The 17,275-nt window shown below is 49.9% G+C and overlaps 1 protein-coding gene across 6 annotated transcripts in view; it reads right to left on the bottom strand.

The window, feature by feature from the left end:
• The window catches only part of COL19A1 (collagen type XIX alpha 1 chain), a 1,086,226-nt gene that overhangs the window by 389,570 nt on the left and 679,381 nt on the right, over positions 1–17,275 (bottom strand). For all 6 annotated transcript variants that reach the window (XM_068281448.1, XM_068281450.1, XM_068281452.1 and 3 more), the window contains exon 22: positions 16,604–16,639. In XM_068281448.1, coding sequence (XP_068137549.1) covers positions 16,604–16,639 — 36 coding nt within the window. The remainder of the gene's footprint in view (positions 1–16,603; positions 16,640–17,275) is intronic.

The raw sequence follows: 17,275 nt of genomic DNA, 5'->3' as shown, positions 1-17,275 counted from the left end.
GTGTGTATAATGTACGTGTATAGTGTAGTGTGTAGTGTGTGTGTAGTGTGTGTGCGTGTATAGTGTGTGTGTATAGTGTAGTGTGTGTGTGTGCGTGTGTATAGTGTGTGCGTGTATAATGTGTGTGCATGTCTATAGTGTGTGCGTGTGTATAGTGTGTGTGCGTGTGTACTGTGCGTGTCTATAGTGTGTGCACTGTGTGTGTCTGTGTATAGTGTGTGTGCATAGTGTGTGTGTACTGTGTGCGTGTGTATAGTGTGTGTGCGCATGTGTATAGTGTGTGTGTGTGTGTGCGTGGGTGTATAGTGTGTGTGTACTGTGTGTGTGTATAGTGTATGTGTGCGTGTGTATAGCGTGTGTATAGCGTGTGTGTGTGTGTGTGCGTGTGTGTATAGTGTGTGTGTGTGCGTGTGTGTATAGTGTGTGTGTGTGTGCGTGTGTGTATAGTGTGTGTGTACTGTGTGCGTGTGTATAGTGTGTGTGTGTGAGTAGTGTGTGTGCGTGCGTATAGTGTGTGCGTACTGTGTGTGTGTATAATGTGCGTGTATAGTGTAGTGTGTAGTGTGTGTGTGTGTGTGTGTGTAGTGTGTGTGCGTGTATAGTGTGTGTGTATAGTGTAGTGTGTGTGTGTGTGTGTGTGTGTAGTGTGTGTGCGTGTGTATAGTGTGTGCGTGTATAGTGTGTGTGCGTGTGTGTGCGTGTCTATAGTGTGTGCATGTGTATAGTGTGTGTGCGTGTGTACTGTGCGTGTGTATAGTGTGTGTGTGTACTGTGTGTGTCTGTGTATAGTGTGTGTGCATAGTGTGTGTACTGTGTGCGTGTGTATAGTGTGTCTGTGTGCGTGTGTGTATAATGTGTGTGTACTGTGTGCGTGTGTATAGTGTGTGTGCGCGTGTGTATAGTGTGTGTGTGTGTGTGTGTGTGTATAGTGTGTGTGTACTGTGTGCGTGTGTATATTGTGTGTATAGTGTGTGTGTGTGTGTGTGTGAGTAGTGTGTGTGCGTGTGTATAGTGTGTGTGTACTTTGTGTGTGTATAATGTGCGTGTATAGTGTAGTGTGTAGCAGTGGTGCTCACCGCCAGGTCGTGATCACGCTTACGCGTGGATTCACGACCATTTTGACGCATTCCGCCTCGGACACGCTAAGCCGTGAATAGATTTTCAACCACGAAAATCTGCTTCGGCTTCGCGTGAATGCGGACAGAAATCTGCATTCACGCTCGTGAAACCCGGCGCTGAAGTCGTGGTTAGCGGAAATGCGTCAAACTATGCGGAAGTGACACATTGCAGGCCAATCAGAGGGCCCCAGCCAGGCCCTAGCAACCAATCACAGGAGGGGAGCTATGCCCTCTCCTCCTGAATATAAAGCGGCGGCCATGATGGAAAAGCTCTGTCCTTGCTAGACTGTGGTGCTGAGAGGATTATCTCCAGGCCATTGTTGTTTGAGCAAGTGCATTTATTGTGTTAAAAACAAAGCGTTTTTTTTGCTAACACTGCTCTTATACTGTACACAGTTAGCTAGTCAGTGAGTGATTGCTGTAGTTAGTTGTAGTCAGTGTAGTGTAGTGGGAGTGTGGGAGTCTAGTGATTATTTAACTGTGTGTAGTGCAGGCAGGTTCAGTGCTGCAGTGTAGTCAGTGTAGTGGGAGTGGGGATTATCTGTGTGTAGTGCAGGCAGGCAGGTTAGTGCAGCTGCAGTGTTCACTTGAATATTCCAGTGACAGTTATACACTTGTACTATTTGCAGGCAGCCAGTCACACCGCTGGCGCCGCCACTCTCTGCCAGTGCTGTTCATTCATTCTGTCAGTGACCTTGTGCCGTGCCCAGTGCCCACTGCTCGCTCGCTTGCATATAAGCATCTCATTACACACTTGTATATTATTTCAGTGACAGTTATACACTTCACTTGTACTATTTGCAGGCAGCCAGTCACACCGCCGGCACCGCCACTCTCTGCCAGTGCTGTTAATTCATTCTGTCAGTGACCTTGTGCCGTGCCCAGTGCCCACTGCTCACTCGCTGGCATATAAGCATCTCATTACACAGAGTGACATCCTTGTGTGCCCACTGCATCCTTCAGTGACCTAGTTGTATATCCAGTGCCCACTGCTGTGCCCACTGCATCCTTCAGTGACCTTGTACTGTGCCCACTGCATCCTTCAGTGACCTAGTTGCATATCCAGTGCCCACTGCTGTGCCCACTGCATCCTTCAGTGACCTTGTACTGTGCCCACTGCATCCTTCAGTGACCTAGTTGTATATCCAGTGCCCACTGCTGTGCCCACTGCATCCTTCAGTGACCTTGTACTGTGCCCACTGCATCCTTCAGTGACCTAGTTGTATATCCAGTGCCCACTGCTGTGCCCACTGCATCCTTCAGTGACCTTGTACTGTGCCCACTGCATCCTTCAGTGACCTAGTTGTATATCCAGTGCCCACTGCTGTGCCCACTGCATCCTTCAGTGACCTTGTACTGTGCCCACTGCATCCTTCAGTGACCTAGTTGTATATCCAGTGCCCACTGCTGTGCCCACTGCATCCTTCAGTGACCTAGTTGTATATCCAGTGCCCACTGCTGTGCCCACTGCATCCTTCAGTGACCTTGTACTGTGCCCACTGCATCCTTCAGTGACCTAGTTGTATATCCAGTGCCCACTGCTGTGCCCACTGCATCCTTCAGTGACCTAGTTGTATATCCAGTGCCCACTGCTGTGCCCACTGCATCCTTCAGTGACCTTGTACTGTGCCCACTGCATCCTTCAGTGACCTAGTTGTATATCCAGTGCCCACTGCTGTGCCCACTGCATCCTTCAGTGACCTAGTTGTATATCCAGTGCCCACTGCATCCTTCAGTGACCTTGTACTGTGCCCACTGCATCCTTCAGTGACCTAGTTGTATATCCAGTGCCCACTGCTGTGCCCACTGCATCCTTCAGTGACCCTGTACTGTGCCCACTGCATCCTTCAGTGACCTAGTTGTATATCCAGTGCCCACTGCTGTGCCCACTGCATCCTTCAGTGACCTAGTTGTATATCCAGTGCCCACTGCTGTGCCCACTGCATCCTTCAGTGACCTTGTACTGTGCCCACTGCATCCTTCAGTGACCTAGTTGTATATCCAGTGCCCACTGCTGTGCCCACTGCATCCTTCAGTGACCTAGTTGTATATCCAGTGCCCACTGCTGTGCCCACTGCATCCTTCAGTGACCTTGTACTGTGCCCACTGCATCCTTCAGTGACCTAGTTGTATATCCAGTGCCCACTGCTGTGCCCACTGCATCCTTCAGTGACCTAGTTGTATATCCAGTGCCCACTGCTGTGCCCACTGCATCCTTCAGTGACCTTGTACTGTGCCCACTGCATCCTTCAGTGACCTAGTTGTATATCCAGTGCCCACTGCTGTGCCCACTGTATCCTTCAGTGACCTAGTTGTATATCCAGTGCCCACTGCTGTGCCCACTGCATCCTTCAGTGACCTTGTACTGTGCCCACTGCATCCTTCAGTGACCTAGGTGTATATCCAGTGCCCACTGCTGTGCCCACTGCATCCTTCAGTGACCTTGTACTGTGCCCACTGCATCCTTCAGTGACCTAGTTGTATATCCAGTGCCCACTGCTGTGCCCACTGCATCCTTCAGTGACCTAGTTGTATATCCAGTGCCCACTGCTGTGCCCACTGCATCCTTCAGTGACCTTGTACTGTGCCCACTGCATCCTTCAGTGACCTAGTTGTATATCCAGTGCCCACTGCTGTGCCCACTGCATCCTTCAGTGACCTTGTACTGTGCCCACTGCATCCTTCAGTGACCTAGTTGTATATCCAGTGCCCACTGCTGTGCCCACTACATCCTTCAGTGACCTAGTTGTATATCCAGTGCCCACTGCTGTGCCCACTACATCCTTCAGTGACCTTGTACTGTGCTCACTGCATCCTTCAGTGACCTAGTTGTATATCCAGTGCCCACTGCTGTGCCCACTGCATCCTTCAGTGACCTTGTACTGTGCCTACTGCATCCTTCAGTGACCTAGTTGTATATCCAGTCCCCACTGCTGTGCCCACTGCATCCTTCAGTGACCTAGTTGTATATCCAGTGCCCACTGCTGTGCCCACTGCATCCTTCAGTGACCTTGTACTGTGCCCACTGCATCCTTCAGTGACCTAGTTGTATATCCAGTGCCCACTGCTGCGCCCACTGCATCCTTCAGTGACCTAGTTGTATATCCAGTGCCCACTGCTGTGCCCACTGCATCCTTCAGTGACCTTGTACTGTGCCCACTGCATCCTTCAGTGCCGTTGTACTGTGCCTGGTGCATCCTTCAGTGACCTTGTACTGTGCCCACTGCATCCAGTGATTCATTACTAGCAACATGTCTGGCAGGGTTTCGCGGGGTGAGAGGAAAGGGAGTTCAATTGCCTCAGCCACTTCTGGGACTGCTCCATGTCCAGGGAGAGGACGCCCAGCTGTACGTGGTCGTGATGCAGCAGAAAGGGGTGCAGCAAAGCCTGGGCCGAGTCAGCGGACGCCATTGTCCAAATATTTTAAAGTTTCTGGTCCCCGTGTGGTGGTTGAGCAAATGGAACCTGACGTACTCATGGACATCATGACTTCCTCCCAGACCTCTACTGTGAGCACCACTCCAAGCAGCAGCAGCAGCAGCCAATGTCCCACGCTTGTTGTGACATCCACCCCAGCACCCACTGGTCAGCAGCCCTCCCAGGATGACAGCGTTCTGTCCCTCAGTCCGGCATCTGGAAACCTGCTGATGCAAGAAGCTCAGGACTTACTGGGGACTGATGTGGCAGAGATTGAGATTGGGCCACAATCACAAGCGTTGTTGAGTTCTGGTGATGAAGAAGAGGGGTCTGTGTCTGGGGATGTAGGGACAGAAAAGGAGGCGGGGGAGTCAGAGGAAGAGCTGGATTATGATGATGCTGCTAATGATGACGACGTTGTGGACCCTAACTATGCGCAGCCTGCTGAGTCCGTGGAAGAATGGTCAGAGCAGGATGACGAGTCACCTTGGCCTAGGCAAGGATATCGCCATATGTCAGGCAGGGGCAGGGGCATCGGCAGCAGTGGGCGTGGAGGAAGTAGACAGGACACTGCTTCAGCCGGCACCACCACCATGCAACCCCCGGCAACTACTACCACACATTGTTCTGCTGCACCCTCTGCTAGTGGGGGCCGCAGTAAATTAAAGTCACCAGTGTGGGATTGCTTTGACGAATGTACTGATGACAAAAGGTATGCGGTGTGCAGGTTATGCAGCAAAAGATTGAGCCGTGGGAAAAGTCTGAGCAAGATGGGTACCTCATCCCTCCAGGGCCACCTGAGAAGCCGCCACTGCCGCGAGTATGCGGAGTTTAAGAGGAAGCAGGCACTGCTGGCAGGGGTTCCTGAGAGCAGAAGGCCCACCAGCGCAGCAGCATCATCCCTCCCTCAGGGTCGTGAATCCCCCACAGCTGCAGCAGTAGTAGCACGCAAGCGCTCTTCCATCTCGGCTACTCAGGACACAGACATTGAGGCTGGCAGCCAGTGTTCGTCTCTCTCCTCTGTCTCCCCTGCATCCCAGCGTCGTCAGAGCCTGCTGAGCGACACCTTTCAGGGTCTGACCAAGCCTCTGCCTCCAAGCCACAGGCGGATCCGCAAACTAAATGGCTTGCTGGCCCGGGCCATGGCATCACAGCTGCTTCCCTGGTGCAGGAGGGGAGCGCCATGCGGACGCTGCTCCAATTTGGCATCCCCGAGTGGCAAGTCCCCAGTCGCCACTATTTCAGCAGGAGCGCGATCCCAGCACTCCACAAGTTTGCGGTGGAAAACGTGGCCCGTTCCCTGGATTACTCTGTGGGCAAGCCGGTCCACGTGACCATGGACTCATGGAGTAGCAGATTTGGGACAGGTCGCTACCTGTCCTTTATGGCCCACTGGGTGACACTGATGGAAGGGAGGGAGGACAAGAGCGCATCAGCCCAGCTAGTGGTGCCACCACGCGGGATCAGGGGGGATACAGAAGGGTCCTGTCACGACACTCCCTCTGCACCCGGAAAGCAAACCCGCCTCGGCAGCAGCAGCGCCAAGCCTCGGCACTGCCAAGCCCTTTTAAAATTGGTGACCCTGGGGAAGGAGAGGCTTACGGCCACCAACGTCCTGGCCGCCCTCAGGAAGCAGGAGCGGAGGTGGCTGACCCCCAGAGGCCTGGAAGTGGGGTATGTGGCAGCCGATAACGAGGCCAACTTGGTGGCAGCAGTGCAGCAGGGAAACCTCCAGCACATCCCCTGCTTGGCCCACATGCTCAATCTTGTGGTGCAGCGCTTCTTGCGCACCTACCAGGGGATGAGCGAGCTGCTGCAGGATGCCCGGGCGGTGGTACGCTTTTTCCGCCTGTCAGCCACTGCCTCTGCACTCTTGTCCACCTTACAGCAGCAGTATGGAAGGCCACAACACCGGATGATCATCGACATGCCAGTTCGCTGGAATTCGACTATGGCCATGTTGGAGCGGCTGTGTCAGCACAGGCTGACTCTTAGGGCCTACATGCTAGACCCAAGTGTCCCCAGCAACCAGCAAGTCCCCATGATTACTGCCACTCAGTGGACACTGATGCAGTAAGTATGCCTGGTGCTGAGTCCCTTCCTGGAGGCAACCAAGATGGTCAGTGAGGGGCGGGCCTCTGTGTGCCAGTGGGTGCCCTTGGTTTGTCTACTGGAGCGGGCAATGGACAATTTAATTGAGCGTGGGGATGAAGCCCTGAGGCAGTTGGAAGAACAGGAGCAGATGGCAGCACAGTCCAGCTCAGAGGAGGGCTCACAGCAGGTAGTGGAAGAGTTGGAGGTCCCTAACCTGAATGAGGAGGAGGAGGAGGAGCAGAGTGCAGCAGGCGTTGTACGTGGATGGCGGTTTGAGGAGGACAACGACATGGCACAGGAAGAGGACAGGCATGCGTTATGGGACAATGGCAAGGACGAGGAAGATCTTGCTGGCAGGGCCCACTTGTTTCCCATGGCTGTGCACATGTTGCGCTGCCTTTGCAGGGACCCCCGGGTGATCCAGATGCGTTCAAGGGAGGACATCTGGATTACCTTGATGCTTGATCCCCGTCTGAAGGGGAAGCTGGGAGACTTAATGACGCCATCCACCACCGAGCAACGCACAAGGGAGTTGAAGGAGGCCCTTGTGCGCAGACTACTGGAAGCATTCCCCCAGCCTTCCACCCTCACTGTAACTGCTCTGCCAAGCCAGCAAGAGGTGCCTGCCATTGCCACTAGCAGCACAACAACAACCACCAGCAGCAGCAGCAGCAACTGGCGCCCCGGAGACCTGAAGAGCCTAAGCAAGAGCCTGTATGCAGTGCAGCAGCCCAGAACAGAGGTGCCCGCCACAGCATCCACCACCAACCAGCACAAGCAACGACTGACCACCATGGTGTCTGACTATATGGGGTCATCCAGCGGGCTCAATAACACACCGACAGCCCCGTGGACCCCTTGGAGTACTGGGTCAAGAGACTGGACATCTGGAGCGAGCTTTCCCAGTACGCCCTGGAACTCCTATCCTGCCCTCCTTCCAGTGTCCTCTCAGAGAGATGCTTTAGTGCGGCCGGTGGCGTGGTCACAGAGAAGCGCTCTCGGCTCTCCCACGCCTCTGTGGACCAACTCATCTTCCTGAAAATCAACCAGGCTTGGGTGGAAGGTGAGTTCCTGGCCCCTATTGTCGGACACAGGGGGACATGAAGTGGCTGCTGCATGTGCTGTTGTTAACTATGCCTGCCTTTATAAAGACAGTTACTACCTGCCTAGTGCCTACCTTGGTTAATTTTTTGGTGTTATGGTACTACTACCAGTAAGTTGCCATGGTCCTCCTTCTGAGCTGCTGAACTGACCGCCCGCTTTGTCCTCCTGACTCAGTCGCTACTACACTCTGCGTTCACACTGCCCGGGTCACTGGGTGCATTTAATTTTTTGGCCAGCACTATGACGCTGTGCTGCTACTTCTACCACCAGTATGTTGCCATGGTCCTTCTGTGCTGCTGAACTGACCGCCCGCATTGTCCTCCTCCTCCTGACTCAGTCGCTTCCACCAATGTACTCTGTCTGCGTTCACACTGCCCGGGTCACCGGGTGCATTTAATTTTTTTGGCCAGCACTATGACGCTGTGCTACTACTACTACCACCAGTATGTTGGCATGGTCCTTCTGTGCTGCTGCTGCTGAACTGACCGCCCGCATTGTCCTCCTCCTCCTGACTCAGTCGCTTCCCGCTGCTGCACTCTGCGTTCACACTGCCCGGGTCACTGGGTGCATTTAATTTTTTGGCCAGCACTATGACGCTGTGCTGCTACTACTACCACCAGTATGTTGCCATGGTCCTTCTGTGCTGCTGCTGCTGAACTGACCGCCCGCATTGTCCTCCTCCTCCTGACTCAGTCGCTTCCCGCTGCTGCACTCTGCGTTCACACTGCCCGGGTCACTGGGTGCATTTAATTTTTTGGCCAGCACTATGACGCTGTGCTGCTACTACTACCACCAGTATGTTGCCATGGTCCTTCTGTGCTGCTGCTGCTGCTGAACTGAACGCCCGCTTTGTCCTCCTCCTCCTCCTGACTCAGTCGCTACCACGGTACCACCAATGCACTCTGTCTGCGTTATCACTGCCCGGGTCACCGGGTGCATTTAATTTTTTGGCCAGCACTATGACGCTGTGCTACTACTACTACCACCAGTATGTTGGCATGGTCCTTCTGTGCTGCTGCTGCTGAACTGACCGCCCGCATTGTCCTCCTCCTCCTGACTCAGTCGCTTCCTGCTGCTGCACTCTGCATTCACACTGCCCAGGTCACTGGGTGCATTTAATTTTTTGGCCAGCACTATGACACTGTGCTGCTACTACTACCACCAGTATGTTGCCATGGTCCTTCTGTGCTGCTGCTGCTGCTGCTGAACTGAACGCCCGCTTTGTCCTCCTCCTCCTCCTGACTCAGTCGCTACCACGGTACCACCAATGCACTCTGTCTGCGTTATCACTGCCCGGGTCACCTGCCGGGTGCATTTAATTTTTTGGCCAGCACTATGACGCTGTGCTACTACTACTACCACCAGTATGTTGGCATGGTCCTTCTGTGCTGCTGCTGCTGAACTGACCGCCCGCATTGTCCTCCTCCTCCTGACTCAGTCGCTTCTCGCTGCTGCACTCTGCATTCACACTGCCCGGGTCACTGGGTGCATTTAATTTTTTGGCCAGCACTATGACGCTGTGCTGCTACTACTACCACCAGTATGTTGCCATGGTCCTTCTGTGCTGCTGAACTGACCGCCCGCATTGTCCTCCTCCTCCTGACTCAGTCGCTTCCCGCTGCTGCACTCTGCATTCACACTGCCCGGGTCACTGGGTGCATTTAATTTTTTGGCCAGCACTATGACGCTGTGCTGCTACTACTACCACCAGTATGTTGCCATGGTCCTTCTGTGCTGCTGCTGCTGAACTGAATGCCCGCTTTGTCCTCCTCCTCCTCCTGACTCGGTCGCTACCACGGTACCACCAATGCACTCTGTCTGCGTTATCACTGCCCGGGTCACTGGGTGCATTTAATTTTTTGGCCAGCACTATGACGCTGTGCTACTACTACCACCAGTATGTTGGCATGGTCCTTCTGTGCTGCTGCTGCTGCTGAACTGACCGCCCGCATTGTCCTCCTCCTCCTGACTCAGTCGCTTCCCGCTGCTGCACTCTGCGTTCACACTGCCCGGGTCACTGGGTGCATTTAATTTTTTGGCCAGCACTATGACGCTGTGCTACTACTACTACCACCAGTATGTTGCCATGGTCCTTCTGTTCTGTGCTGCTGAACTGACCGCCCGCATTGTCCTCCTCCTCCTGACTCAATCGCTTCCACCAATGTACTCTGTCTGCGTTCACATTGCCCGGGTCACCGGGTGCATTTAATTTTTTGGCCAGCACTATGACGCTGTGCTGCTACTACTACCACCAGTATGTTGCCATGGTCCTTCTGTGCTGCTGAATTGACCGCCCGCATTGTCCTCCTCCTCCTGACTCACTCGCTTCCACCAATGTACTCTGTCTGCGTTCACACTGCCCGGGTCACCGGGTGCATTTAATTTTTTTGGCCAGCACTATGACGCTGTGCTACTACTACCACCAGTATGTTGGCATGGTCCTTCTGTGCTGCTGCTGCTGAACTGACCGCCCGCATTGTCCTCCTCCTCCTGATTCAGTCGCTTCTCGCTGCTGCACTCTGCATTCACACTGCCCGGGTCACTGGGTGCATTTAATTTTTTGGCCAGCACTATGACGCTGTGCTGCTACTACTACCACCAGTATGTTGCCATGGTCCTTCTGTGCTGCTGAACTGACCGCCCGCATTGTCCTCCTCCTCCTGACTCAGTCGCTTCCCGCTGCTGCACTCTGCATTCACACTGCCCGGGTCACTGGGTGCATTTAATTTTTTGGCCAGCACTATGACGCTGTGCTGCTACTACTACCACCAGTATGTTGCCATGGTCCTTCTGTGCTGCTGCTGCTGCTGCTGAACTGAACGCCCGCTTTGTCCTCCTCCTCCTCCTGACTCGGTCGCTACCACGGTACCACCAATGCACTCTGTCTGCGTTATCACTGCCCGGGTCACTGGGTGCATTTAATTTTTTGGCCAGCACTATGACGCTGTGCTACTACTACTACCACCAGTATGTTGGCATGGTCCTTCTGTGCTGCTGCTGCTGCTGAACTGACCGCCCGCATTGTCCTCCTCCTCCTGACTCAGTCGCTTCCCGCTGCTGCACTCTGCGTTCACACTGCCCGGGTCACTGGGTGCATTTAATTTTTTGGCCAGCACTATGACGCTGTGCTACTACTACTACCACCAGTATGTTGCCATGGTCCTTCTGTTCTGTGCTGCTGAACTCACCGCCCGCATTGTCCTCCTCCTCCTGACTCATTCGCTTCCACCAATGTACTCTGTCTGCGTTCACATTGCCCGGGTCACCGGGTGCATTTAATTTTTTGGCCAGCACTATGACGCTGTGCTGCTACTACTACCACCAGTATGTTGCCATGGTCCTTCTGTGCTGCTGAATTGACCGCCCGCATTGTCCTCCTCCTCCTGACTCACTCGCTTCCACCAATGTACTCTGTCTGCGTTCACACTGCCCGGGTCACCGGGTGCATTTAATTTTTTTGGCCAGCACTATGACGCTGTGCTACTACTACTACCACCAGTATGTTGCCATGGTCCTTCTGTTCTGTGCTGCTGAATTGACCGCCCGCATTGTCCTCCTCCTCCTGACTCAATCGCTTTCACCAATGTACTCTGTCTGCGTTTACATTGCCCGGGTCACCGGGTGCATTTAATTTTTTGGCCAGCACTATGACGCTGTGCTGCTACTACTACCACCAGTATGTTGCCATGGTCCTTCTGTGCAGCTGAATTGACCGCCCGCATTGTCCTGCTTCTCCTGACTCAGTCGCTTCCACCAATGTACTCTGTCTGCGTTCACACTGCCCGGGTCACCGGGTGCATTTAATTTTTTGGCCAGCACTATGACGCTGTGCTACTACTACTACCACCAGTATGTTGCCATAGTCCTTCTGTTCTGTGCTGCTGAACTGACCGCCCGCATTGTCCTCCTCCTCCTGACTCACTCGCTTCCACCAATGTACTCTGTCTGCATTCACACTGCCCGGGTCACCGGGTGCATTTAATTTTTTGGCCAGCACTATGACGCTGTGCTGCTACTACTACTACCAGTATGTTGCCGTGGTCCTTCTGTGCTGCTAAACTGACCGCCCGCATAGTCCTTCACCTGACTCAGTCGCTACCACCACTGCACTCTGCGTTCACACTGCCCATGTCCACTGACAACTCTGCTGCGATGTCATTGCTAATTGCTGCAAAAAAAAAAAAAAAATTACAAAAACCTCTCTGGGGCCTTTTTGGCATCAGCCACTCATCCTCCTCCAGCGGTACCTTCGCCGCCAAGTGCCATTGGAACTCGCCTTCACCTCTTTGATTGCTTAACGCGTATATCCCTTTTTAAAACCACGTATTACCAATTAATAGCCCCATTTACAGTGGTGATTTGTCTTTAAAAGCCATTAAAAAAAAAAAAAAGAATTTTTTATGTTGAAGTTATGTTGCCCCTTATCACCTCGATAATCCATGCAATTTGGGGGATTGTAGCATGTATGGGGGCTTTGTTATTAACGTTAAAAGAAAATCCGCCTCCGGGTAGGAATCCACGCGTGATTATGCCATTCACGGCAGAAAATCCGCGTGGTTGCGTGGACGCGGACGAAAATCCGCATGCGGCGGGGCCGAATGCGGATTTTTTTTTGCAACCACGCGGATTGCCGAATTCGTGGATGAGGCACATCCGAGCATCCCTGGTGTGTAGTGTGTGTGTGTGTGTGTGTGTGTAGTGTGTGTGCGTGTATAGTGTGTGTGTATATTGTAGTGTGTAGTGTGTGTGTGTGTGTAGTGTGTGTGCGTGTGTATAGTGTGTGCGTGTATAGTGTGTGTGCGTGTGTGTGCGTGTCTATAGTGTGTGCGTGTGTATAGTGTGTGTGCGTGTGTACTGTGCGTGTCTATAGTGTGTGTGTGTACTGTGTGTGTCTGTGTATAGTGTGTGTGCATAGTGTGTGTGTACTGTGTGCGTGTGTATAGTGTGTGTGTATAGTGTTTCTGTGTGCGTGTGTGTATAGTGTGCGTGTACTGTGTGTGTGTGTATAGTGTGTGTGTGTATAGTGTGTGTGTGTGTGTGTGCGTGTGTGTGCGTGTGTGTATAGTATGTGTGTACTGTGTGCGTGTGTATAGTGTGTGTGCGCGTGTGTATAGTGTGTGTGTGTGTGTGCATGTGTGTATAGTGTGTGTGTACTGTGTGCGTGTGTATAGTGTGTGTGTGCGTGTGTATTGTGTGTGTGTGTGTGTGTGCGTGTGTGTGTGTGCGTGTGTGTATAGTATGTGTGTACTGTTTGCGTGTGTATAGTGTGTGTGCGCGTGTGTATAGTGTTTGTGTGTGTGTGTGTGTATAGTGTGTGTTAGTATAGTGTGTGTGGTGTGTGTGTATAGCGTGTGTGTGTGTGTACTTTGTGTGGTGTGTGTGTGAGTGCATGGCGCAATAAGTATATTTTCTGGTGAACCCATGATGCAATAAGTGTATTTTCTGATTTTCTGGTGAAACGCTACTGCATTATAATTGCTTTCATGGGTTTCGGGGGTGGGGTCCACCACAGGGTTGGTGTTCACCACGGGGGGGGCAATCACGGGGGGGGGGGGGCACCACAGGATTTCTCGCCTGGAGTGACAAAATGGCTAGAGGCGCCCCTGACCACCACCACCTTTTTTAAGCATCTACAATGCTGCTTCCAGAACTGTTCTTAATAGTGGCAGGTGTTCCCCTAGATGTTGGTATAAGTTAGTCAGATATGCCCCCAATAGTGTTAGGTTGCCAGATGTGCCCCCAGTATTAGGCAGTATCTTCCCTTATAGGTATCAGGACATAGGTTACAATAGATAGACTGGACCAGAAAGGTGCTCAGTGCTAATGAGGTAGGAGGTAGGGAGGAAGGCGCAGTGGTTTTCAGACTTTAAAGTCTGAAATTCCAGAAGTGAACCGGAGGCGGGGCCGGAGCAAGTGTGATCAAATTGTTGCTGTTTATTTTCTGCCGCTGATCTGATGGATCTTTTAACTTTTTCATGCACTGCATGAACTATGCTTTCTGACTTAATACTCTGCTTTGGGCTTATTGGGCACAGTTGATTGTTGCGTATTGCCTATTGGACACAGAGGCATTGCCTATTTACTTATTTACCCTGTTGGTAGGTGATACAGTGCTAGCACTTGAAATCTACAGGAGTACTCTGGCTTATTTGCACAATCGTTGTGTGTGTGTGTCTGGGATGTGTGTGTGGTTGGATGTGTGTGTAGTGGCCACCATGCATTTTTGTATACACTTTTGTCCGTTTATGTGATATTTGAATAAAGAAATATGATATTTTGGATGATAAGCCTTGAGTAAGCAGTGTTATCAAAGCACACGGGATCAGTGAATAATGGCGCCCAGCGCCTATGCATAAAAATGGCGCCGCATTAAAAAGATACGCTTATCGCTATTTATCGTTAGTACTGCATAATAATGGCGCACAGGGAAAAAAGAAGAAAAACGGCACACACTAACGTTATTTATCAATAGTGGCACACACTAATGTTATTTATCAATAGTGGCACACACTAACGTTATTTATCAATAGTGGCACACACTAACGTTATTTATCAATAGCGCCCTACATAAGCCAAACTGCAGACGTTATTTAACTGCAAAGCGGTGAATGGATTTAATGTAACACTGTGAAGGTTAGGGTTGGGCACCACTGGGGGGGTCTTAGGGTTAGGCACCACCAGGGGGGTCTTAGGGTTAGGCACCACCAAGGGGGTGGTTAGGGTTAGGTACAGGGAGGGTTCTGTGTGAGAGTAGGGTTAGGTATAGTTACAGTACAATATACACCACCAGGGGGGTGGTTAGGGTTAGGCACCACCAGGGGGGTGGTTAGGGTTAGGCATCACCAGGGGGGTGGTTAGGGTTAGGCACCACCAGGGGGGTTTAGGGGTTAGGGATAGGTACAGAGAGGGTTCTGTGTGTTAACGCTAAATAACGATAAGGCTTTAACGCTAAATAACAATAAGGCTTTAACGTTAAATAGCGATAAGCGGCAAACGGATTAGCGGCAACACTGTGCGCCATTATTCACAGGCGCCATTTTCAGATGGATGCTTTCCGCACACACCCTCAGCTTTTTGCACTCTTTAAAATTTGTTGGTTACCAGTATTCTCCGGTAAGGCATGTCTGGCTCTGTATTAACATATCCATTTATTAAGGAAGGAGGGGGGAGACAAACTTCTATTAGCCCTAATTTAGGCACTGGATATTATTTCAGTACACATTTGGATTATCCATCTACATCACACAATCTTTTATATCATTTGATAAAGCATAAGCTCTTATGGTCACAAATGTTTATGAGAATGCTTCAGCGTTCACCTAACAAATTATTTTTTGTAAATCAAACTATTTATAATTTGCAGTTTTACTAATTGTTAATTCATTAGACTAACTGTTATTAATAAATACTAAATGTTTTAAGCTCTCTGATTTATTTATTTTTTCAGACTCCAGATATGGCTGAAAATCAGTGCAGAGGTGCCCTACAGCTTTTTTTTTTGTCTGAGAGTAGTGAGCAACAAATTATCAAGATAGGTTGTATCAGTATCATGAATAGGTTATAAATATATAGGTTGTATATATTGTATATCAGATAGGTTGTATATAGTAATCATGAAGATAGGTTAACAATATCCTCTCCTGTTTTAATATTGGAAAAGTTGTTCACCAAAGAGCTGAATCAATAGTCTTCATTCTCAGATAAGGGAAATCAGGTGAGTTAAATAAATTACTTCTCCCCATCCAGTGATTTAAATATTTTTTTGCACTTCACAGTTAAAAAAGTACAAAAAATAAAGTAAAAAAAAGTTTTTTTGAGTAATTCCTAGCTTTGTGAGGTATTTTACTGGCAAGGTTTGATAATACCTCCTTGGAGAAAAGTGAATATTATTTAAGCCTATATTTTAGGCATTGTGGAAATGAACAGAGGCGCCAAAAGGATAAAAGTAGCTACAAACAATTTTTAAAAATGGGGAAGGCAGTGGTGGACTTACCCCCTCCAAGCAGACACAAAAACAGGTCGATATTATATCAACAAGCAAATTTATTTATATACAGTGTATACTCCAAACGGTCATGGCAATGTGTTTCGCAGGTGTGGCGCCGCTTCATCAGGCAATAGGGCATGGAGCATAGTGCCTCTACTATATTTTGGGCATACCCAGTCTAAAAAAAATAGCTGAAATGTCTATGTGTTAAATATATACTAGTTGGCAGTTAAATTTAAGTGAACAAAGGGGGTTGATGCACAAAGCTGCAATAATATTGCTGTGAGCAGTGCATGGCAATATTACCATTACTACCGGAAACAGGTTACAGACAGTTAAGTTATTAACATGGCCTGTGGTACTCAAGCAATGCGTGCATTGCTACAGTAACAGCTTAATTGATGTGCTTTATTGCAACAATGCTTGTGATGCTGGAGTAACATGGGTTGGGCTAATAGCGTAATTTGCAGTAACCTGCTGCCAGTAGTAACGTAATATTGTCATGCGCTTGTCTGCTCACAGCAATATCACCACAGCTTCCTGCATCAACCCCAATGTGAGAGACAGAGGTGGGTACTTTATTCTTAAGCAGAGCTTACCTTTGCAATGCACTGCTCTCACTGTTGTGTGCAGAGCAGAAGCACATGCCTGTAGTTGCCCATAGGCAGGGTCAGGAAAACAGCCTGCAAATTTCCCTGGCTATTAGGTTTACATCCAAAAAACATGTTCAGTTTTTCAAACCAATGCAGACTGCACTGAAAAAGTAAGCTTGTAAATGAAACTGTCATATGGAATACATGTAATACTAGGCCCACCTACTGTTCTTCGAGCCTTAGGGCATAACACAGCAAGCAATGAAAACAGAAGCTTTTCAATGAATCACCTTTAATCCAGGTTCACCTTTCGTTCCATTTTCTTCCTTAAAAAATACATTGTGATTAGGTTAATTCAAACTTTGCAAACATTTCCAGCATTATCTTTAGAAAATCTCAGCTGTGAATATTACACGTCACCACATATTAGGCTTTAATTCCCAAAGCAGGGAAAAGTAACAATGCCTGTCAAAAGACAATGAATGCATTTTATCTGATGCTTTCACTTCATTTATAAAAATGAAAAATATTATGCTATGCTCTGTGACCAAGGAATGGCTGTAAATCTTCAGAACTCAAGATCGGTAAAGTACATATTTAACCACTGAGATCATCTACAATATTTGGAAAATTATGCCTATTTGTCAGTACTTTTCCATAATAGACATTGATAGCAATAGTGATTGGGCAATTAAAATTAATCTTTCTGCTTTCATCCATTACTTCCATTTTACACATTGCTCGTGGCATGGCAAACAATATAAGTATCATTCTCCACCAGCCTGAATAAGGATTGAGGAGGCTGCAAGGTGCCATCGATCTCTATAGTAAGTTGATGGCACACAGAAAAGGATTCTAGCCATTCAGATTGGAATGATGGGAAAGGTGGACTTAGAAGGGTTTAAATGGTTTGTGCACTTGGTATTGATAATTCATAATCAAAATGATCTCTTAATAATGTT

This window comes from Hyperolius riggenbachi, chromosome 4, assembly GCF_040937935.1.
Source record: "Hyperolius riggenbachi isolate aHypRig1 chromosome 4, aHypRig1.pri, whole genome shotgun sequence".
Taxonomy (NCBI): Eukaryota; Metazoa; Chordata; class Amphibia; order Anura; family Hyperoliidae; genus Hyperolius; species Hyperolius riggenbachi.
Note: the sequence above shows the minus strand (reverse complement) of the source record. Positions and strands in the feature narration are given on the sequence as shown.